Below are 25,890 nucleotides of genomic sequence, written 5' to 3' on the forward strand. Positions count from 1 at the left end.
GGAGACGGACTGTTGGAAGAACAGATATTTCTCAGCCTTGACATACAGGTCATGTTCCAACAGTCGACCAAGCACCTTGCGCACCAGAGACACATGCTCGGCGCATTTAGCGGAGTATATTAGAATGTCATCTATATACACCACTACACCCTGCCCGTGCAGGTCCCTGAAAATCTTGTCTACAAAGGATTGAAAGACTGATGGAGCATTCATCAACCCGTACGGCATGACAAGGTACTCATAGTGCCCAGAGGTGGTACTAAATGCCGTCTTCCACTCATCCCCCTCCCGGACACGCACCAGGTTGTACGCGCTCCTGAGATCCAATTTTGTGAAGAAACGCACCCCGTGTGTATTGGCTTTCCTCCTGGGAAGGAGAGACGGACAAAAATGCAGATTGGTTATAGTTCATGTTTTTAATATAGGAAAACTCAACATGATCTTAATACAAAACAATTAATGTGGTAAAATCGAAACAGCCCTATCTGATGCAACAAACACAAAGACAGGAAGCAACCACCCACAAAACTCAACACAAAACAGGCTACCTAAATATGGTTCCCAATCAGAGACAATGACTAACACCTGCCTCTGATTGAGAACCATATCAGGCACAAACACAGAAACAGACAAACTAGACATCCAACATAGAATGCCCACTCAGATCACACCCTGACCAAACAAAACATAGAAACATACAAAGCAAACTATGGTCAGGGTGTGACACCGTGCAATGACTCTAAAACTGGCTATGAGAGGCAGCAGGTAACTGTACTTCACTGTGATCTGATTTATACCTTGATAGTCAATACACGGGCGTAAACCTCCATCCTTCTTCTTCACAAAAAAGAAACTCGAGAAGGCAGGTGATGTGGAGGGCCGTATCCCTGTCCCAGAGATTCGGAGACATATGTTTACATAGCCGCCGTCTCCTCATGTTACAAAGGATACATGTGACTCCTGGGAAGTGCTGCGTCTACCATGAGATTTATCGCACAATCCCCCCGTCGATGGGGTGGTAATTGAGTCGCCTTCTTTTTACAGAAGGCGAGAGCCAAATCGGCATATTCAGGGGGGATGTATATGGTGGAGACCTGGTTTTGACTCTTCACTGGAGTTGCACCTATGGAAACACCTACACACCTCCCTGAGCACTGACGTGACCATCCCTTGAGAGCCCTCTGTTTCCACGAAATAGTGGGGTCGTGATTGGCCAACCAGGGATGCTCCAACACCACAGGAAACGCAGATGAAAAGAGACTAATTCTCTCCTTATGATACATAGTGGATCTGTGACCTCCCTGATCAGTCCTGACTCAAAAGGAGGATCCCTAATCTAATTGCAAATGAATTATCAATAAAATTCCAAGCTGCACCTGAATCTACTAGCGCCTTGTACTGGGAATGCGGGGAAAACAAAGGAAATTCTATACATACACACATGTGCGAAACAGGAAGCTCTGCCTACTCACCTGGGATTATCCACCAGTGCCCTGCCTGCTGCTTCGACTCCCTGGAGAACTTCCCCAGCACCGACCAGCAGTGTGCCCTCTGCGTCCACAGGTGGTGCAGGGAATGCCTCCCCCCAGTCCTCCTCATAGCAGCACCTCCTAGCTCCATCGGCATCGGATCTGAGGGCCTAGGGGATGGAGCTGATGGACCTCAATCCGGACCTCCGCGGGACGCCAACAGGTTTTCCAGCCTGATGGATAGGTTCACCAGCTGGTCAAAGGTAAGGGTCGTGTCCCTGCAGGCTATCTCCCTACGAACGTCCTCGCGTAGACCACACCTGTGGTCGATCAGGACCCGCTCATTCCATCCCGCACCTGCGGCCAGAGTTTGATCGTCCAGAGCGAAGTCTTGTGCGCTCCTCATCCCCTGTCTGAGATGATACAGGTGGATGATTGAAAACCGCCCGGAAGCGGCGGGTAAAATCCTCATAATTGTCCAACGTTGGTCCTTCCCTTCCGCAGACTGCGTTGGCCCTTTTGAGTGCTCTACCAGTTAGACAGGAGATGAGGCCGTTTAAACTCTCGCGCCCCGAAGGAGCTGGGTGAACGGTGACCAGGTAGAGCCCCAGCTGGAGTAGGAACCTATGGCACCCGGCAGCCGTTCCATCATATACCCTCGGGAGCGCAAGCCGAATCCCACTGGATCCAGGTGAAGGAGGGGTGGACAGCAGTGTGGGTTGTTGTGGGAGCTGGGGTGATGATGATGGGGTTGCTGGAAAACCCCCTCTCTCCCATCGCTCCATGGTTTGCAGCGCACAATCCATGGCTGTGCCTACACTTTGCAACATAGTCGCATGCTGATGGACGATCTCCTCCATAGGCAGAGGAGGGCTGTGTGCACCTGCTGACTCCATTGAAGGTGCATGTTTCTGTCAGAGTCTAGGTGATGTGGGTAAGGCGGAGTCAGGCGCAGGATACAGAGATGAGTAACAATTGTAACTTGAGTAACAATAGTACTAAAAAATAATCTTCCAACAAGGAGAATGAAAATCCAGAATCACATAAACGAGACAACTGACAACAATAAACATGCACAAAACCATGATGGCTCCAGAGGGTTATATAGGGAAATAATTAAAACATAATGGGAACTAGGTGTGTACAATACAGACAAAAGAAATGTAGATCGGTGGAGGCTAGAAAGCCGGTGACGTCGACTGTCGAACGCCGCCCGAACAAGGAGAGCCACCAACTTCGGCGGAAGTCGTGACAGTGAATGATCAAAGATCTACCCAGCAAAGCAGGAACATTCCCAGAACATAAACTAAGATTGCCATTTAAGTTCTATACATACATGCAATCATTTCAAGTATTTGACTAAGTTACAGTTCATAGAAGTAAATCAGTCAATTGAAATAAATTAATTCTGCCCTAATATATGGATTTTACATGACTTAGCAGCCATGGGTGGGCCTTGGATGGCAGGGGTGCAGATACTGGGGAGCCAGGCCCAGCCAATCAGAATTAGTTTTTCCCCACAAAAGGACTTTATTACAAACAGAAAAACTCCTCAGTGGTTCTGAGGTCGGTTGGACGTACTGCCAAATTTTCTAAAATTACGTTTAAGGTGGCTTATGGTAGAGAGATAAACATGTAATTCTCTAGCAACAGCTCTAGTGGACACTCCTGCAGTCAGCATGCCATTTGCACACTTCCTAAAAAAAGAGACATCTGTGGCATTGTGTTGTGTGACAAAATTGCACATTTTAGAGTGGCCTTTTATTGTCCCCAGCACAAGGTGCACCTGTGTAATGCTGTTTCTTGATATGACATGTCAGGTGGATTAATTATATTGGAAAAGGGGATGTAAACAAATTTGTGAATGACATTTGAGGGGAATAAGCTTTTTGTACGGAACATTTCTGGGATCATTTATTTGACTCATGAAACATGGAACTTTTACATGTTGAGTTAAATGTTTGTTCAGTATACTTATATAAAACCCTAACATTAGGATAATAACATCCCCCCCAAAATTAAAATAATGTTTTGGTAAACTATGTTTTTTTGGAAAAGGTTTTAAAATAAATATCCTTGGAATGTTCTCCTTACATTCACTAAAATGTTGTGCACAACATCTTTAACAACCACCACAGAACATTCCCCAAATGTTCTCATTAAGTTTACAGGTAGAGAACAGCCGAAATGTGTTCTGAGAACATTCTTGCAACATAAGGTGAATGTTTTGTATAATCACCAGCACAACTGGGTATTTTGTTGTGTTATGAGAACATTTGCCACAACCTAAGGAATGTTCTGGGAATCTTCACGGAACCAATTTTGGTTTGCTGGGTAGTTATCTTTCATTTTCACTAACTGTGTAACAAAAACACCGAAATTAACATTACCTGGGTATTTGAAAATATGTGCACTGCACAATACAATAAAATTGGATTTTAAGAGATGAATCTGCAAGGATAGTTTGATATATCATTTTTTTTATAGTTACTAATTAGTAGACGTACACTCGTCACACACATCATATCGAGAACTTTACTCTCCCTTGCGCTCGGACTGCATTACTGTGCACACAAAGAAGGTCCTGTCCATGCCGTGGATAAATGCCATAATCGCTGACTAAATGTTATTGTTTCAATGTCAGCGCATGGCTTGTCAATGCAGGTAACCTCACAATATACACACTACACATATTGTGTGCCTCCCAAATGGCACTCTATTCCATACACAGTGCACTACATTTGATCAGAGCCCACAGGGCAAATGTAGCGCACAAGGGTGCCATTTGGGATGCGATTATTAGCTGTATTGGAGAAGCAAGGAGCGTGATTAATGGTATCCAACAAAGACAGCTCCCAGGAGGAAGGTAGGTTGGAGTACCCATGCTTATAAAAAGCCCTCAGTATCCTAGGGGTGAGAGAGATTGATCGAGTTAGAGGGAAGGGAGGAGATAAAGGAGATGGACACATGTCGGGATTTATGGTTGGAATGCTGTTTAACAGCTTGAAGTCCCGAATAAAAGACATACATGAGGACCTGACTATGAGCTGGTTAAAGAAATCCGGTTGATTCAATTCATTTTAGGTTTATTATCATAGGTCTATTCTGTTGTGCAAAATGCTGCATCTGATTATCTGCAAAAAATAGCAAAGGCTATGTAAGAGATGATGATACATAGCCTATGTGTTATGTGATTACATATAGCCTACTTGTTAGAATCCCAACTCTTATTACAGGTCCCCCAGTTGACTTTCTTCAAAAACCTTTCACTCCAGAATTGGATGTGTCTATCGTTTCTGAAGGGGAGGATTAAGATTAATTTCGCTGTGCAAAAATATCGTCTATAGATTAATTTCAATTCAGAAGGATGGCTAATGCGGATTTATTCCAGCTTTGTGAATAATATCACTTATTGAATGGATGGCAATAGTATTTAGAGTAAATTCAAGAGAATTTACGTGCTCACCGACAGAACCCCTATTTCCATGATGTGGAACGCTCCGAGCCACTGCACCCAGCACCGGTGAGACGAGCACAGTTTGGGAGACAGACTCGAGCAAGTGTTTTGCCAGCGAAGCGCTCGACGTAGGATATTTCTGAGGAAACTGTACAGTGCAACTTCACACACATGGATATTTACGTGGCTTTGTTATCCGTAGTGCTCATTGCGAAACCAGGTAGGTGTCACACGGGGACATGTGCAGTTAGTTTACCTATTGTTTTAGGTATCATTATCAGCTCTGTCAGCATAGTTGTTTAATGCGCACCCTCTCCTCCTCCATAGCCTGATAAGCACCTCTATCGGCTTTTTGTTCGTTTGTCCCTTGTAGATTTTTTTATTATGAATAAAAAATGTTGTATCAATTTCCCCTCATTTATAAATCATATTTTTGGAATTAGTTTTATAGTACAGAATAATAGCAGTTATCATCTCCTAAAACGTAGGGTATGTTGTTGTCAGACCACATCTGTAGAACGCGCATAAATCCCTACACAAATGACAGGTGTCACACAGGTCGATGCAGCAGTCAATTTGTTCCAGCGCAACAATAAGTCCAATATTTGTATTATATAGACTTTCATTTAAAGTAATCTGCCATTATACGGTATATGATGTCTAGTGCCATGCAATTTACGCGCTTTGTCTCCGATGTGATTGCCACTGTACCGAGGTGAAGGTGCTTTGAAATCGCATGAATTCAATACCCATGTATTTGACTGTGTTGCAGTTCGTTGTATCACGCAGAGGCTGAAGTTTGATGCTCAAACTCAATTATTAAAGAAGTGCCTTGTACGTTATACACATCGTGTAGGTGGGATGATGTGTGTAACTGTGCACCCAATGTGTGACAATGGCTAAATAATATTTCCCCCCTACAGTTTTCGGTTTTGGAATAGATCCCGATTACCAGATTGATATCATCAATGAACTTGACTTCGCAAATGCAACATTTGGAATTACCCAAGTGGCAGGGCTTCACAAAAATAGCAAAGCCTTCTTATTTCGAGGTAATGTATAATTATTTTCTCTATGTGTTTGTTAATTGATAGCTCATTGTTTTATTTATCAGTGAATTGCAGAAATATTTTATTGGGCGTGGAATCATGAGAACGTTTGGTAAACTAATTCCATTTGTAAGATGTAGGTTACCCAAGCTCTGACTAGTGGTTGTAAGATTATCCAGAATATTTTAGGTAAACTGTTGGTAACAGATGCTGAACTAATCATCATCATTACATCACCAATGTATTGTAACGATTCTGGCTATATGAACCATGTTACAATTCCAACCATGTGGGTAAACTCTCTTGGTGCAATGCGTAGGGTGCTTGCCATTCACAGCAGTGACCCAGGTTCACCTCCCTGCCCTTCTTGTTTGCTACGTTGGTGTCAGAAGTGGGATGGCAGCCGTGAGGCCATCATAACGCACAGGCCGTACGTATGAGGGGGCTGAGTAGTCGAACCACGGGCGATACACACTATACAATGTTACAATACCCATCAAGTTGGTTAACCCTATTGGCGCAATGCGTTGCGTTTGCCTTTATATTTATTAGGGATCCCCATTAGCTGCTGGCAAGGCAGCAGCTGTTCTCCCTGCGGTCCAAACACATTAAGGCACTTACATCACACATGAAAGAAAATATAAAACAGTACATCATATAGTGGTGTAATAATGTTATATACAATACAAAATGTATAATACAGCAATATTACAGTGTGAGTGTGTGTTCTAGCGTGCGTGTGTGTGTGTGTGTGTCTGTCTCTCTCTTCACAGTCCCCGCTGTTCCATAAGGTGAATTTTTATCCATTAAAAAAAAATCTGATTTGACTGCTTGCATCAGTTACCTGATGGGGAATAGAGTTCCATGTAGCAATGGCTCTACGTAGTACTTTATGCCACCCATAGTCTGTTCTTGACTTGGGGTTTGTGAAGAGATGGTTGGTAACAGGTTGATTGGTTGGCTATTTGAGCCAGTAAAGGGGATTTACCATTCTTGGGTGGTGGAATTACTTCTGCTTCACTACAGGCCTAAGGGCAGACACTTTCTAGTAGGCTTAGATTGAAGAAATGGCAAATAGGAGTGGCAATGTCATCCGCTGTTATCCACAGTCATTTTCCAGCCAAGTTGTCTGACCCTGGTGGCTTGTCATTGTTGATAGACAACAATTTTCCCCCTCTTCCACACTCACTTTACGGAATTCAAACTCACAGTGCTTGTGTCTTTCATAATTTGGTCAGTTATACTTGGATGTGTAGCGTCAGTGTTTGTTGCTGGCATGTCATGCCTACATTTGCTAATCTTGCCAATGAACAAATAACTAAAATAGTTGGCAATATTAGTGGGTTTTGTAAGTTTGCATTTTTCCCCATAACCTCTCTGGGAAGGGAGTTCCACTAGCGGAATCCCTGGCCTACAGACAGTGAAATTGCAACATGTCAAACGATGTTTCTAATCAATCCTTAGGGTGTTTTTATCATAAATATTCAATAATGTTTCAACCGGACAATACTGCTTTCATTAGAAAGGAAAGGGAACGGAGCTCGCACTCACGGCCACGTGTGATAAACAACTCGTGACTTTCAGCTGAGCCACTTACTCTGAGTGGTCTTATTCTCTCCCCTTTCACAATAGAAGCCTGAAACAACTCCTAAAGACTGTTGACACCGACTGGACACTGGATATTCGATAGGCATTCACTTGAAAACTACAAACCTCAGAATTCCCACTTCCTGGTTGGATTTTTCTCAGGTTTTCGTCTGCCATGAGTGCTGTTATACTCACAGACATTATTTTAACAGTTTTGGAACCTTTTGAGTGTTTTCTATCCAAATCTACTAATTATATTTATGTGCATATTCTAGCTTCTGGGCCTGAATAACAGGCAGTTTACTCTGGGCACGCTTTTCATCCAAACTTCCCAATGCTGCCCCCTATCCCAAAGAGGTTTAAACCTGTTATGGCAAGTAGTTCCCCTCAGGGAACCCCCCCATTCAGCTGAAAAGGTGGCGCAGGGAATTCAAAAATATTCTTTAGAAATATTTAACTTTCACACATTAACAAGTCCAATACCTCAAATGAAAGAAACATCTTGTTCATCTACCCATCATGTCCGATTTTTAAAATGTTTTACAGCGAAAACACAACATATATTTATGTTAGACCACCACCAAATCAAAGGGAAAACGCAGCCATTTTTTCCAGCCAAAGATAGTCACAAAAGCAGGATTAGAGATAAAATGAATCACTAACCTGTTGAAAATCTTCATCAGATGACACTCATATAACACAATACATTTATGTTTTGTTCGATAATATGCATATTTATATCCACAAATCTCGGTTTACATTGACGCCATGTTCAGAACTGCCTCCAAAATATCCGGAGGAATTATAGAAAGCTACGCCAGATAACAGAAATAGTCATCATAAACTTTGACTAAAGATACATGTTCTACATATAATTAAAGATACACTGGTTCTTAATGCAACCGCTGTGTCAGATTTTTTAAAAACGTTACGGAAAAAGCCTAACATTGCAATAATCTGAGACGGCGCTCAGACGTAAAAGTATTTCTCCGCCATGTTGGAGTCAACAGAAATACGAAATTACAACATAAATATTCCCTTACCTTTGATGATCTTTCATCCGAATGTAGTGCAAGGAGTCCTAGTTCCACAATAAATCGTTGTTTTGTTCTATAATGTCCAATACTAGTGTCCAAGTAGCTGCATTTGCTATAACTTTCAGCTCACGTGCCCAAAAACTGACTGCTGGTCCAGGATAACTCGCACGAAAACTTCCAAAAGATATATTCCAGGTCGAATAAACTGGTCAAACTAAGTAGAGAATCAATCTTCAGGATGTTATTATCATATATATCCAATAACGTCCCAACCGGATCATACGTTTTCAGCTGGAGCCAAATGGAACAGCGGTAGCACCCACAGAGAAATGCGCCACAGGAAAATGGCATTCTGTCAGGACACTGACTATTTCCCCTCCCATTCGGTCAAAGTTCACAGCAAATACTCCATTCCATTTTCTACTGAATGAGGACATCTAGTGGAAGGCGTAGGAAGTGATACCAGATCCATATCTTGTTGGGAAAGGAGGGGGCAATGACGTCAAAGTTGCCCCACATTCAGAATTTCACTTCTTGTTTGGAAGATTGCCTGCCCTATGAGTTCTGTTATACTCACAGACATAATTCAAACAATTTTAGAAACCTCAGAGTGTTTTCTATCCAATAATAATAATAATATGCATATATTAGCAATCTAGGACAGAGTAGGATGCAGTTCACTATGGGCACGCAATTCATCCAAAGTGAAAATACTGCCCCCTATCCTCAAAAAGTTTTAATATGCAAAACCAACGGCACCCAGAACAACAAAATATGGGTACAAAATAACCCGGCGCGAACCAGTCAGAGTGCACAAACACTTTACAACTAACAATTTCACACACTGACATGGGGGGAACAGAGGGTTAAATACACAACAAGTAATGAGGGAATGTAAACCAGGTGTGTGGGAAAACAAGACAAAACAAATGGAAAATGAAAGGTGGATCAGCGATTGCTAGAAGACCGGTGACGTCGACCGCCGAACGCCACCCGAACAAGGAGAGGAACTGACTTCAGTAGAAGTCGTGACACTGCTGCTCATGCTCCCAGGTGATATGTATTTATAACAACGTTTCGACCCTTAGGTCTTCATTAGGCAGTTTGTACTCTGCCCATGAACATTTTCAGTAAGAAAGTGGTAACTAACTTTAGGATTTGCATAGGCTCTTGAGGAACTCCAACACCTCTGATAGCATCATTGAAGCTACAAAACTGTCTGTTTTCAATCGTAACATGTGATGACAACACAACAGAACAAAAACTCAACAACAAAAAATACAGTATATCTTAAAGCCATGCCCCCACTAAGCCACGTCTCCACTCCAGGGTTCCTCCAGGAACCCGTTTCTTCCTTGAACCATTTAAAGAACCCCTCAACTAACAGAAGGTGCAAATATGAATCATTGACTAGCAATGGTTACTTGAGGAACCCCAGGGATTACTTGAAGATCTCCAGGGTTTCTCGAGTTACCACTAATTCTAAGAGTTTAGAGCACTGACACTCAAGAAGAAGACCATTTCCAAAAACAATAAGAGCTTGCAGCGGGCAGCTGACAAGGCAATATCAAGCAGCAACTCTGCAATCTCAACAAGTCAGCCTACAATGCACAAAGCCTGATATATGATCCTTTGGCCACTATTTACATATTAGTGCTGTGGAGTTTTGGATGAGGATGACAGGAACAGACTGTCAGGGTGGAGGGAGGGAGAGGGACAGAGGCTGAGAGAGTTAGACGATAGAGAGGGAGAGAGGCACAGATCTGGCTGCTGCTGGGTTGGCAGACCTATTTCATGGCTGCGGGACTAGTCTCACCCCGTCCCCTGGTTGCTAGCGTTAGCCAGTGATACATAAACAACAGATGTCATGTGTTGGCATGGGGAGCTAGACTTTTATGACCCTACATTACGGGTGAAGGAAAAATGTGTCACCGCTGGCGCTCCTGATATAAACTAGTCAGATCAATGGAATCTCCCCAGGAAGGTCTTCATCTAGTTTTGTCTAATCTTACCTGGTGCCTTTGGGAGAGAAGTGAAAAGAGCAAGGGAGAGATGCTTACGCTCGCTGTTTTTCTTTCCTTCTGTTCTGTGGAACTATTTTGGCGCAGATTGCATTGCTGGTGGTTGCATAATAATGAGAACATTGGACTATGAGAGTGCTTGTATTGATATTAGCGTCCATGCTGAGCTAATTGCCGAGATATGTAAACATTTGCCACACCAATTAACTGAATACTCGCACTCAATGAAATGGCTGTGTGTAGGGTAATTTCATCATTATGGAATAGTGCTGAGCGATTAACCAAATTGTTGATTTATTTTTGGTTATGATTACTAAGGAATAAAATTATTTTCTATTATCACATTTTAAAAAGTTAGAAGATAATGGAATGTTTTGGCAATTGAATGTTCTCAATATTTGCCTTTATAATTTTGATAAAAACGCACTAAAATAATTTTAAGTATCATCATTGAAATCTGAAACCGTTTTTTTTTTTTTTACCTGAACAGAAACGGAACCGACCTCAAAAAGCATTATGTATTATACAGTAAAGGTTTAATATGTATTGATTAATAATATAATACTAATTCAAGTTAGAGGGACAGTATTGCTGAGAACAGTTTTAAAATACCAGTATTTGGTTCATAGTAGGTATCGGGAGGATTGGAGTGTTGATTTTATGTTCCTCCCATGGGTATAATCAATCTACAGGCGTTAGCTATTACTTAAGCTTCTTTAAATAGTGCTGAGCGATTAGTGCTTTTTGATGTCAGTTGCATTTTTGTTAAAAAACTGTTTTTGATTTAGGTTAAAACAATATATAATAATACTTTCAATAGCTAATGCCTGTAAATTAATTATACTCATGTGGACACCTGCTTGTCGAACATCTCATTACAAAATCATGGCCATTTTAATATAGATTTGTTCCCCCATTTGCTGCTATAACAGCCTCCACTCTTCTGAAAAGGCTTTCCACCAGATGTTGCAACATTGCTGGGGGGACTTGCTTCCATTCAGCCACGAGCATTAGTGAGGTCGAATACTGATGTTAGTCCTGTCTCACAGTTGGCGGTCCAATTCATCCCAAAGGTGTTTGATGGGGTTGAGGTAAGGGCTCTGTGCAGGCCAGTCAAGTTCTTCCACACCGATCTTGACAAACCATTTCTGTATGGACCTCTCTTTGTGCACAGGGGAATTGTCATGCTGAAACAGGAAAGGGCCTTCACCAAACTGTTTCCACTAAGTTGGAAGCACAGAATCGTCTAGAATGTCATTGTATGATGTTATGTTAAGATTTCCCTTCACTGGAACTAAGGGGCCTAGACCAAACCATGGAAAACAGCTCCAGACCATTATTCCTCCTCCACCAAATGTACAGTTGGCACTATGCGTTCGGGCAGGTAGCGTTCTCCTGGCATCCTCCAAACCCAGATTAGTTCGTCGGACTGCCAGATGGTGAAGCGTGATTCATCACTCCAGAGAACGCATTTCCACTGCTCTAGAGTCCAACGGCGGCGAGCTTTACACCACTCCAGCCAACGCTTGGCATTGCGCATGGTGATCTTAGGCTTGTGTGCAGTTGTTCTGCCATGGAAACCCATTTCATGAATCTCCAGACAAACAGTTATTTTGCTGACATTGTTTCCAGAGGCAGTTTGGAAACCCGGTAGTGAGTGTTGCAACCGAGGACACTTGTGTATTATGTATAGTCAACACTCCAATCTTGTCGATACCTACAGTAAAGCATACAGCGTAAACATGGCAAATTGCATTTGACAATTTAATTGTAAAACAAAAACACATTTTGGTCCTGCAAGTCAGTTTGTATCTGTTTATATCTAGGCCTACAACATTTAAATAAACCAAAACCCTAAAAGGTGATTTAGATTTGAAATAAGGGGCTTTATTATTGTTTCATATCCAGGACCACTTAGTGTGGAATTGCTTTCCAATTTCCTCACATTTATTCTCAAGAGTTGTTGAAACATTGAGAAGATTACCGTCGAGTGTGGGAGTCAACACAGTTTCATTGATTTTGTTTTTACTTCCTCAAATGGAGATAAAGACCCGGCTCATCAACATCTCATCAATCAGATAACACAGCATTGATTGTCTAATTTAGTTGTTAAAAAAATAAGATAAATAAGATAAATACAGTGTTCACCATCAGTCATGCATACTGTATTAATTACAGTTCTGAGTAGTTTTTAATTTCTAGGCAGTTTAAACTTTTAAACTTGTCAATCTCAAATGATTTTCGAACAACAGTTTGAATTGTGTGTTCCGCCTCCTCATAAAAGTAGGCCATTTCACTTTTGTAGACAATTATAATTTTTGGCTTTATTGAGCTGGACAAACTTCCCCAAGCACTTCCCCATTGTCAGAACAGGACCTGCACAAACTGTTTCACATTTTCTGGCTGGTCCCCACATTGCCTTCATTGTTGTTTTCCTTACTACATGATGATAACTTTGGACGTGTGCGTTTCTATGAAAGTAAGTACCTTAATACGTTATTTTAGTTTCTGTATGTCGTTTCTACTGTAGCTCACTATCTTTGGACCATAATACATTTGTGTGTATTCTTTATAACCACGGACACACAAGGTACTTATTGCTTAACCTTTATGGTGTTATACTCAATTGTGCTTATGTAGCTAGCTACATTATTCTATTAGCTCTGTAAAACAATGCTAATTGCGTTAGAAGTATTTGCTTGTTGTCTTTTGAAGAGACCTTGACCTTATGACCATGGTTTGTTTTCATTTGGCCTGTTTAGCATATAGCTCTGTTCTGCCCTTTTCCCTTGTGGAGCACAACAGTTACTGTTTCTTACGTTATAGAACTCATGATCTGTGATTTTGTCAATGCAATTTATTATTTTTATAGCAGTGTTATGTTACTTTCATTGTTTTATTGCTAAATCTTGATATTGTATTCTAATTCCTAATAATTATTTTTGATTCTGTACTTTCAGAAACCACACACAAAGTCTTGAACATTATTTGCCAATATCATAACTGGAGCTGGACATTTTCAAGCTGATGATTGAAGCCGGCTTTTGTATGCTCGCAACATATTGTTTGAACGTACACTCCTTAACTGTTTTACTGGATGAAAACACAGCAAGAAAACATATAGGCCTATATGTAATTATCTATTTTATGGAAGTATTAGTGGTGGTTAAACAACAACTTTTTTTACTAGATGAAAAAAACCTGCAAGAACTTATGAATATGCATAACCCATATTTAATATTCATGCAGTGATTGAAGAACTGCATTTCCACCCCCTCATCTCTAAAGGCATATAATGGAACTGTATGTGAACTGTACTTCCAATTACAAAAAAATGCCTTGTTAAGTAATTATCTCACCAGCATGGTCATTACCGTGGACCCGGACACCCCAAGACCCTCATAAAAATGGATGTCAGGGGTGGACCATGTGTGGACTATAATGTCCTGGACAAATCATGTCTTCACGTCGCACATAACAAAGAACTTGACCCCAAACCTTTGCCTTTTGGAGGGAATATATTGACTGAAATCCAGCCTACCCTTCCATAACATCAGGGACTCATCAATGCGTAAGTCATGGTATGGCACAAAGACCCGACCAAATGCTGATGTCAGGTTGGTAAGAACATAAATTATTTTGTGTAACGGGTCATTTAGGTTGGCAGCAGCATTGTTGACGAAGGCAACGCAGCAGAACTAGGAAGCGGTATTGGGAAAAGAAGGTGGCAAACATTGGATCTGTGCTTCAGTATTCTCTTAGGGAGCTCTTCTTTACTATTCCCATTCGGACTGTCACCAGGAGGGTATACATTTTACTTATTGTGGTTGTCACCTATTCAGAGTTTACCCCTCACTCCTAGCTCGCTCTTCTCCTGGTGTAGCGATTGGTCTCCTCTACTATGTCTCCCACCATCTCTTCTGTCAGAAACGGCACTCTGCCTCAGAGGGAAATGGCAAGGAGCTTTGCACTCCATACTGAGACTCATCAAAGCAAACTGCAGGGCCAGGAGGGGTGAAATGGCTGGCTGCCTTCCAGCTACAACAGACCTCCTGTACTTCATTCACTGTCGGTCTGTCTCCATCACCACCAGCATCTTCGAAGGGACCTGGGACTTTGTCAGTGGGCAAGGTGTCCTCAGATTCAGGGTTCTCAATGGATACAAGGTCGAGCGGGCAGCTCTTCAGAATCTGATTCCTGATTTTCATATTCAGTCATTGTCAGAATTATAAAATTGCATTTTTTTCCGCATTTGTGAGTTGTCTCCTTTTTGAAAGACATTACTAATGCTACAGCTTAGCCCACTAGCTACATACTGTACATGTGACCCGTTTCAGGAAACTTGCAAATGTATTCACCAGCCTTGGCATTTTTCCTATTTTGTTGCCTTACAACCTGGAATTAAAATAGATTTTGGGGAGGTTTGTATAATTTGATTTACACAACATGCCTACCACTTTGAAGATGCAAATGTTTTGTGTGAAACAAACAGGAAATAAGACAAAAAACTCAACTGTTCCCCCCCAAAGTCCATACTTTGTAGAGCCACCCTTTGCAGCAATTACAGCTGCAAGTCTCTTGGGGTATGTCTCTATAAGCTTGGCACATCTAGCCGCTGGGATTTTTGCCCATTCCTCAAGGAAAAACTGCTCCAGATCCTTCAAGTTGAATGCTGGGGTACAGCAATCTTCTACCACATATTCTCAATTGTATTGAGGTCTGGGTTTTGACTAGGCCATTCCAAGACATTTAAATGTTTCCCTTTAAACCGCTTGAGTGTTACTTTAGCAGTATGCTTAGGGTCATTTTCCTGCTGGAAGGTGAACCTCCATCCCAGTCTCAAATCTCTGGAAGACGGAAACAGGTTTCCCTCAATAATTTCTCTGTGTTTAGCGCCATCCATCATTCCTTCAGTTCAAAACATGATGGTGTTCTCGGGGTGATGAGAAGTGTTGGATTTCCGCCAGACATAGCGTTTTCCTTGTCTCATCTGACCAGAGTACCTTCTTCCATATGTTTGGGGAGTCTCCCACATGCCTTTTGGCGAACACCAAACGTGTTTGCTTATTTGTTTTTAAGCAATTACTTTTTTTGTTGCTTTTACCCCTTTTTTCTCTGCCAATTTCGTGGTATCAAATTGGTAGTAGTTACAGTCTTGTCTCATCGATGCAACTTCAGTACGGACTCGGGAGAGGCGAAGGTCGAGAGCCACGTGTCCTCCGAAACACAACCCAACCAAGCCACACTGCTTCTTGACACAATGCCCATCCAACCCGGAAGCCAGCCGCACCAATGTGTCGGAGGAAACAAGGTACAATTGGCGACCTGGTCAGGAACGCCACAGGAGTCGCTAGTGCTTGATGAGAAAAGGATTTCTCTGCTGGCCAAACCCTCCCTAACCCGGACGACGCTGGGCAAATTGTGTGCCGCCCCATAGGCCTCCCTGTCGCGGCCGGCTGCGACAGAGCCTGGACTCAAACCCAGAATCACTGGTGGCACAGCCTTAGACCACTGCGCCACCCGGAAGGCCCAGCAATGGCTTTTTTTCTGGCCACTCTTCTTTAAAGCCCAGCTCTGTGGAGTGGTCTTATGGTCATATGGACAGATACTCTAATCTCCATTGTGGAGCTTTGCAGCTCCTTCAGGGTCATCTTTGGTCTCTTTGTTGCCTCTCTGATGATTGCCCTCCTTGCCTGGTCCGTGAGTTTTGATGGGCGGCCCTCTCTTGACAGGTTTGTTGTCGTGCCATTGTCTTTCCATTAAAAAAAAATTTGATTTAATGGTGCACCGTGGGATGTTCAAAGTTTTGGATATTTTTTTTTAACCCAACACTGATCAGTACTTCTCCCCAACTTTGTCCCTGACCTGTTTGGAGAGCTCCTTGGTCTTCGTGGTGCCCCTTGGTGCCCCTTAATTTAAAAAAACATTTTTTTTAGCCAGTTCCTTTTTTAATTTCACTTCACCAATTTGGACTATTTTGTCTATGTCCATTACATGAAATCCAAATTAAAATCCATTTAAATTACAGATTGTAATGCAATTCTGTTTTTTTTAAATGCGAACGGGTGTGAAAACTTTTGCAAGGCACTGTATGTCGCAGGTCACTTGTAACGATGAACACTGAGTCGGGAAGCAAGTTCTGGGAGTGAATACATTTAATAAATAAATTAACATAACAATAAACACAAACAGCAAACCGACATGAAACAGGAACAATGACGACTGGGGAAGAAACCGAAGGCAGTGACATATAAAGAACAGATAATCAAAGAGGTGATGGAGTCCACGTGTGTGTCATTGTGCGCGTAACTCTGATGACAGGTGTCCTGCTTTGATGCACCTGTATTGACCTCACCTTCTGGATAATAGCAGGGTGAACAGGCAGTGGCTCGGGTGGTTGTTGTCCTTGATGATCTTTATGGCCTTCCTCTGACATCGGGCGCTGTAGGTGTCATGGAGGGCAGGTTGTTTGCCCTCTGTGATGCGTTGTGCAGACCTCACTACCCTCTGGAGAGCCTTATGGTTGTGGGCGGAGCAGTTGCCGTACCAGGCGGTGATACAGCCCGACAGGATGCTCTCGATTGTGCATCTGTAGATGTTTGTGAGTGCTTTTGGTGACAATCCAAATTTATTCAGCCTCCTGAGGAAGGCTGCTGCGCCTTCTTCACAACGCTATCTGTGTGGGTGGACCAATTCAGTTTGTCCGTGATGTGTACGCCAAGGAACTTAAAACTTACGACCCTCTCCACTACTGTCCCGTCGATGTGGATAGGGGGATGCTCCCTCTGCTGTTTCCTGAAGTCCACGATCATCTCCTTTGTTTTGTTGACGTTGAGTGTGAGGTTATTTTCCTGACACCACACTCCGAGGTTCCTCACCTCCTCCCTGTAGGCCGTCTCGTCGTTGTTGGTAATCAAGCCAACCACTGTAGTGTCGTCCGCAAACTTGATGATTGAGTTGGAGGCGTTCATGGCCACACAGTCGTGGGTGACCAGGGAGAACAGGAGAGAGCTCTGAACGCACCCTTGTGGGGCCCCAGTGTTGAGGATCAGTGGGGTGGAGATGTTGTTACCTACCCTCACCACCTGGAGGCGGCCCGTCAGGAAGTCCAGTACCCAGTTGCACAGGGCGGGGTCGAGACCCAGGGTCTCGAGCTTGATGACGAGTTTGGAGGGTACTAAGGTGTTAAATGCTGAGCTGTAGTCGATCAACAGCATTCTCACATAGGTATTCCTCTTGTCCAGATGGGTTAGAGTAGTGTGCAGTGTGGTTGCGAATGCGTCGTCTGTGGACCTATTGGGGCAGTAAGCATATTGGAGTGGGTCTAGGGTGTCAGGTAGGGTGGAGTTGTTATGGTCCTTGACAAGCCTCTCAAAGCACTTCACTTGCTACTGGGCGGTAGTTGTTTAGCTCAGTTACCTTAGCTTTCTTGGGAACAGGAACAATGGTGGCCCTCTTGAAGCATGTGGGAACAGCAGGCTGGGGTAAGGATTGATTGAATATGTCCGTAAACACACCAGCCAGCTGGTCTGCGCATGCTCTGAGGACTCGGCTGGGGATGCCGTCTGGGCCTGCAGCCCTGCGAGGGTTAACACGTTTAAATGTTTTACTCACGTCGGCTGCAGTGAAAGAGAGTCCGCAGGTTTTGGTAGCGGGCCATGTCAGTGGCACTGTATTGTCCTCAAAGCGAGCAAAGAAGTTGTTTAGTCTGTCTGGGAGCAAGACATCCTGGTCCGCGATGGGACTCGTTTTCTTTTTGTAATCCGTGATTGACTGTAGACCCTGTCACATACCTCTTGTGTCTGAGCTGTTGAATTGCAACTCTACTTTGTCTCTATACTGACGCTTAGCTTGTTTGATTGCCTTGCAGAGGGAATAGCTACACTGTTTGTATTCGGTTATGTTTCCGGTCACCTTGCCCTGGTTAAAAGCAATGGTTTGCACATTCAGTTTCGAGCGAATGCTGCCATCAATCCACAGTTTCTGGTTTGGGAATGTTTTAATAGACGCTGTGGGTACAACCTCGCCGATGCACTTTCTAATGAACTCGCTCACCGAATCAGTGTATTCGTCAATGTTGTTGTTGGACGCAATGCGGAACATATCCCAATCCACGTGATCGAAGCAGTCTTGAAGTGTGGAATCAGATTGGTCGGACCAGCGTTGAACAAACCTGAGCATGGGAGCTTCTTGTTTTAGTTTCTGTCTGTAGAGTGGAAGCAACAAAATGGAGTTGTGGTCAGCTTTTCCGAAAGGAGGGCGGGGGAGGGCCTTATATGCGTCGCGGAAGTTAGAATAACAATGATCCAGGGTTTTACCAGCCCTGGTTGCACAATCGATATGCTGATAGAATTTAGGGAGTCTTGTTTTCAGATTAGCCTTGTTAAAATCCAGTTTACATAGAGTCAAATAAAGTTTGTTCAGGGCCATCGATGTGTCTGCTTGGGGGGGAATATGTACTGTGATTATAATCGAAGAGAATTCCCTTTGTAGACAATGTGGTTGACATTTGATTGTGAGGAATTCTAAGGTGAACAGAAGGACTTGAGTTCCTGTATGTTGTTATGATCACAAGACGTCTCGTTAATCATAAGGCATACCCCCCTGCCCCTCTTCTTACCAGAAAGATGCTTTTTTCTGTCGGCACGATGCGTGAAGAAACCAGCTGGTTGCACCGTCTCTCAAGTGAGCCATGTTTCCGTGAAACAAAGAACTTTACAGTCTCTGATGTCTCTCTGGAGACAAGAGACTGGACATTGGCGAGTAGTATGCCTGGGAGTGGTGCGCGATGTGCCTGCCTCCGGAGCCTGACCAGAAGATCGCTTTGTTTGCCACTTTTACAGTGACGTTGTTTAGGTTCGCCGGCTGGGATCCGATCCATTGTCCTGGGTGGATGACAAACCACAGGATCCGCTTCGGGAAAGTCATATTCCTGGTCGTAATGATGGTGAGTTGACATTGCTCCTATATTCAGTAGTTCCTCCCGACTGTATGTAAAGGAACCTAAGATTACCTGGGGTACCAATGTAAGAAATAACACGTAAAAAAACAAAATACTGCATAGTTTCCTAGGAACGCGAAGTTAGGCGGCCATCTCTGTCGGCGCCGGAAGTTCATCTCTGTCGGCACAGTTCAAGTCAAAAGTCTGAACACACCCACTCATTCAAGGGTTTTTCTTTATTTTTACTATTTTCTACATTATATAATAATAGTGAAGACATCAAAACTATGAAATTACACATGGAATGATATAGTAACCAAAAAAGTGTTGAATCAAAATATATTTATATTTGAGATTCTTCAAAGTAGCCACCCTTTACCTTGATGATAGTTTTACACACGCATTCTCTCAACCAGCTTTATCTGGAATGCTTTTCCATCAGTCTTGAAGGAGTTCCCACATATGCTGAGCATGTCTACTTCCGGCGCCGACAGAGATGGCCGCCTCGCTTCGCGTTCCTAGGAAACTATGCAGTTTTTTGTTTTTTTACGTGTTATTTCTTACATTAGTACCGCAGGTCATCTTAGGTTTCATTACATACAGTCGAGAAGAACTACTGAATATAAGATCAGCGTCAACTCACCATCAGTACGACCAAGAATATCCTGTGTTCTGCCTTACAAACAGGACAACGGAGTGGATCCCATGCAGCGACCCAAAAAAACGACTCCGAAAGAGAGGGAAACGAGGTGGTCTTCTGGTCAGACTCCGGAGACGGGCACACCGTGCACCACTCCCTAGCATTCTTCTTGCCAATGTCCAGTCTCTTGACAACAAGGTTGATGAAATCCGAGCAAGGGTAGCATTCCAGAGGGACATCAGAGACTGTAACGTTCTTTGCTTCACTGAAACATGGCTCACTGGAGAGACTCTATCCGAAGCGGTGCAGCCAACGGGTTTCTCCACGCATCGCGCTGACAGAAACAAACATCTTTCTGGTAAGAAGAGGGGCGGGGGCGTATGCCTCATGGCCAACGTGACATGGTGTGATGAAAGAAACATACAGGAACTCAAATCCTTCTGTTCACCTGATTTAGAATTCCTCACAATCAAATGTAGACCGCATTATCTACCAAGAGAATTCTCTTCGATTATAATCACAGCCGTATATATCCCCCCCCCAAGCAGACACATCGATGGCTCTGAACGAACTTTATTTAACGTTTAACATTGACGAATACGCTGATTCGGTGTGCGAGTTCATTAGAACGTGCGTTGAAGATGTCGTTCCCATAGCAACGATTAAAACATTCCCTAACCAGAAACCGTGGATTGATGGCAGCATTCGTGTGAAACTGAAAGCGCGAACCACTGCTTTTAATCAGGGCAAGGTGTCTGGTAACATGACCGAATACAAACAGTGCAGCTATTCCCTCCGCAAGGCTATCAAACAAGCTAAGCGCCAGTACAGAGACAAAGTAGAATCTCAATTCAACGGCTCAGAAACAAGAGGCATGTGGCAGGGTCTACAGTCAATCACGGACTACAGGAAGAAATCCAGCCCAGTCACGGACCAGGATGTCTTGCTCCCAGGCAGACTAAATAACTTTTTTGCCCGCTTTGAGGACAATACAGTGCCACTGACATGGCCTGCAACGAAAACATGCGGTCTCTCCTTCACTGCAGCCGAGGTGAGTAAGACATTTAAACGTGTTAACCCTCGCAAGGCTGCAGGCCCAGACGGCATCCCCAGCCGCGCCCTCAGAGCATGCGTAGACCAGCTGGCCGGTGTGTTTACGGACATATTCAATCAATCCCTATACCACTCTGCTGTTCCCACATGCTTCAAGAGGGCCACCATTGTTCCTGTTCCCAAGAAAGCTAAGGTAACTGAGCTAAACGACTACCGCCCCGTAGCAGTCACATCCGTCATCATGACGTGCTTTGAGAGACTAGTCAAGGACCATATCACCTCCACCCTACCTGACACCCTAGACCCACTCCAATTTGCTTACCGCCCAAATAGGTCCACAGACGATGCAATCTCAACCACACTGCACACTGCCCTAACCCATCTGGACAAGAGGAATACCTATGTGAGAATGCTGTTGATCGACTACAGCTCGGCATTCAACACCATAGTACCCTCCAAGCTCGTCATCAAGCTCGAGACCCTGGGTCTCGACCCCGCCCTGTGCAACTGGGTACTGGACTTCCTGACGGGCCGCCCCCAGGTGGTGAGGGTAGGCAACAACATCTCTTCCCCGCTGATCCTCAACACTGGGGCCCCACAAGGGTGCGTTCTGAGCCCTCTCCTGTACTCCCTGTTCACCCACGACTGCGTGGCCACGCACGCCTCCAACTCAATCATCAAGTTTGCGGACGACACAACAGTGGTAGGCTTGATTACCAACAACGACGAGACGGCCTACAGGGAGGAGGTGAGGGCCCTCGGAGTGTGGTGTCAGGAAAATAACCTCACACTCAACGTCAACAAAACTAAGGAGATGATTGTGGACTTCAGGAAACAGTAGAGGGAACACCCCCCTATCCACATCGATGGAACAGTAGTGGAGAGGGTAGCAAGTTTTAAGTTCCTCGGCATACACATCACAGACAAACTGAATTGGTCCACTCACACAGACAGCATCGTGAAGAAGGCGCAGCAGCGCCTCTTCAACCTCAGGAGGCTGAAGAAATTCGGCTTGTCACCAAAAGCACTCACAAACTTCTACAGATGCACAATCGAGAGCATCCTGGCGGGCTGTATCACCGCCTGGTATGGCAACTGCACCGCCCTCAACCGTAAGGCTCTCCAGAGGGTAGTGAGGTCTGCACAACGCATCACCGGGGGCAAACTACCTGCCCTCCAGGACACCTACACCACCCGATGTCACAGGAAGGCCATAAAGATCATCAAGGACATCAACCACCCGAGCCACTGCCTGTTCACCCCGCTATCATCCAGAAGGCGAGGTCAGTACAGGTGCATCAAAGCTGGGACCGAGAGACTGAAAAACAGCTTCTATCTCAAGGCCATCAGACTGTTAAACAGCCACCACTAACACTGAGTGGCTGCTGCCAACACACTGACACTGACTCAACTCCAGCCACCTTAATAATGGGAATTGATGGGAAATGATGTAAATATATCACTAGCCACTTTAAACAATGCTACCTTATATAATGTTACTTACCCTACATTATTCATCTCATATGCATACGTATATACTGTACTCTATATCATCGACTGTATCCTTATGTAATACATGTATCACTAGCCACTTTAAACTATGCCACTTTGTTTACATACTCATCTCATTTGTACATACTGTACTCGATACCATCTACTGTATCTTGCCTATGCTGCTCTGTACCATCACTCATTCATATATCCTTATGTACATATTCTTTATCCCCTTACACTGTGTACAAGACAGTAGTTTTGGAATTGTTAGTTAGATTACTTGTTATTACTGCATTGTCGGAACTAGAAGCACAAGCATTTCGCTACACTCGCATTAACATCTGCTAACCATGTGTATGTGACAAATAAAATTTGATTTGATTTGATATGCTGAGCACTTGTTGGCTGCTTTTCCTTCACTCTGCGGTCCAACTCATCCCAAACCACCTCAATTGGGTTGAGGTCGGGTGATGTGGAGGCCAGGTCATCTGATGCTGCACACCATCATTCTCGTTCGTCAAATAGCCCTTACACAGCCTTGAGGTGTGGTCATTGTCCTGTTGACTAACAAATTATAGTCTCACGAAGCGCAAACCAGATGGGATGGAATATCGCTTCAGAATGCTGTGGTAACAATGCTGGTTAGATCTGCCATGAATTGTAAATAATCACAGACAGTGTCACCAGCAACGCACCATCACACTTCCTCCTCCATGCTTCATGGTGGGAACCACACATGCAGAGATCACCTACTCTGCATCTCACAAACACATGGCGGTTGTAACCAAAAATCTCAAATTTGGACTGATCAGATCAAAGGAAGGATTTCCACCGGTCTCATGTCCATTGCGCATGTTTCTTGGTCCAAGCAAGTCTCTTCTTATTGGTGACCATTAGTAGAGGCTCCTTTGCAGCAATTTCACCATGAATGCCTGACTCCTCTGAACAGTTGATGTGGAGATGTCTGTTACTTGAATTCTGTGACGCATTGATTTGGGCTGCAATCTGAGGTGCAGTTAACTCTCTAATGAATTTATGCTGTGAATCAGAGGTAACTCTGGGTCTTCCTTTCCTGTGGCGGTCCTCATGAAAGCCAGTTTCATCATAGCGCTGGATGGTTTTGCGACTGCACTTGACAAAATTTTCCGGATTGACTGACCATGTCTTGAAGTAAAAATGGACTGTCGGTTCTCTTTGCTTATTTGAGCTGTTCTTGCCATAATTGGGACTTTTACCAAATAGGGTTATCTTCTGTATACCGCCCCTTGTCACAAATGACTGGCTCAAACGCATTATGAAGGAAACATTCCACAAATTAACTTTTAACAAGGCACACCTTAATTGAAATGCATTCCAGGTGACTACCTCATGAAGCTGGGTGAGAGAATGCCAGTAGTGTGCAAAGCTGTCATCAAGGCAACGGGTGGCTACTTTGAATAATCTCAAATATAAAACATATTTTGATTTGGTTACTACATGATTCCCAATGTGTTATTTCATTTTGATGTCTTCTCTATTATTCTATAATGTAGAAAATAGTAAAAATAAAGAAAAACCCTGGAAGTAGTAGTTGTGTTCAAACTTTTGACTGGTACTGTACATGTTTTGACCATGACAGTTTACAATCCAAGGTAACGACAAGTAATTTAGTCTCCGTAACTTGTTCATTACCATTCATTACCAGATTCAGCGGAGGTCTAGAACTTATGGAATGATTTGTACCAAATGCAATGCTCTTAGTTTTAGAGATGTTCAGGACCAATTTATTCCACACATTCCAAAACACTATTTAACCTGTTATGGCTGCATCCCATTGTTCTCAATTTCCACCTGAAGACATACCCTAATCTAACTGCCTGTAGCTCAGCCCCAGAGGCAAGGATATGCATATTCTTGATATCATTTGAATGGAAACATTCTGAAGTTTGTGGAAAATGTTAATTGAATGTAGGAGAATATAACACAGTAGATCTGGTATAAGAAAAGAGAAAGAAAGAGCATACGTATTCTGTTTTTTATTGTTGTAGCATCATCTTTCACATGTACTAGAATAGCCACACAGTCAGATAGGATGCTGGATATAATTTTGATTGATAACACAATAGGGCAATTGTAGGTGTGCAAAGTTATCAGACTGATAACTTCAGGAATGGGTGAGCTACATGCCATTTAGCATGAAGTCACCCAGGTGTCCCACACAAGTTGCCCAAATGTACCCAAGTGGCCGAATTGGTGAAATGACCTATAACTATATACAACAGTGCAAATAACTATATACAACATATCAAAAAGCAATTCTAACACACACACACACACACAAAAAATGTTACAAAAATATTAGAAAGTAACTATTTAAAAAAAAAACAGAACACCCCTTAAGTCCCCGTCATAATATTTTGCTGCCAGTGCCATGTCCCATAGCAGTCTCTTTCTGATGTAAAGCAGAGGCAAACTGAACAAGTGGTGCATTTCATGCGACGCAGAACACAACGAAGCCTCCATGCTGTGCCCTTTTGGCCCTGAGGCACAGTCATGCCTGCAGTAATGAACTGTGGCATATGAACACCACTGGGGGCACAGGTAGAGTGGGCAGCTTGGCACCGGGGGCTCCCAGTCGGAGTCGCTATCACTGTGAAAGAAAAATATTTGTATTGTATGAGCCTTTTATCATCACATAAAATAAACAGAGGGAACAGTCACTAAGGTGTTCCATTCAACTCCGGCCATTGTGTATATATATATATACACACACACACACACACACACACACACACACACACACCCAAACAAACCAACACACACACACAAACAAACTACACATTTCATTGCAAAAAAAGAATATATATATATTTATATTTATATTTCATAAAACGGCATTAGCACTTACCCGTCCAGAAGTACGTCCTGTCCTTGCATAAACAGCTCCTCAGTTCGTTTGAATCATAACGCTCCAAGATTCCTCAAAAAAAAAATCTCTCACTTTCACTTTTTCACTTTCACTTCAGAGTTTGACTTCGCTTTACATGATTTATTCGCCATGATATCGTCAATGAAATCGTTGAAACTACAACTTTCCGAAATACAGCTGCGCGTAAAAAGCCTTACAGCAACTCCTCTGATCATCAAGGCGAGAATGGTGTTG

The 25,890-nt window shown here is 43.3% G+C and overlaps 1 protein-coding gene across 1 annotated transcript in view; it reads left to right on the forward strand.

Moving 5' to 3' along the window:
- The first annotated feature begins 4,971 nt into the window (after positions 1 to 4,971).
- Positions 4,972 to 25,890, forward strand: part of LOC110506270 (protein kinase C-binding protein NELL1) — a 400,235-nt gene continuing 379,316 nt past the window's right edge. The window contains exons 1-2 of the mRNA XM_021585706.3: positions 4,972 to 5,146; positions 5,850 to 5,978. Coding sequence (XP_021441381.3) covers positions 5,098 to 5,146; positions 5,850 to 5,978 — 178 coding nt within the window. The 5' untranslated portion in view covers positions 4,972 to 5,097. The remainder of the gene's footprint in view (positions 5,147 to 5,849; positions 5,979 to 25,890) is intronic.

The sequence above is a fragment of the Oncorhynchus mykiss genome, chromosome 26 (assembly GCF_057628025.1).
Source record: "Oncorhynchus mykiss isolate SJ-2025 chromosome 26, ASM5762802v1, whole genome shotgun sequence".
Taxonomy (NCBI): domain Eukaryota; kingdom Metazoa; phylum Chordata; class Actinopteri; order Salmoniformes; family Salmonidae; genus Oncorhynchus; species Oncorhynchus mykiss.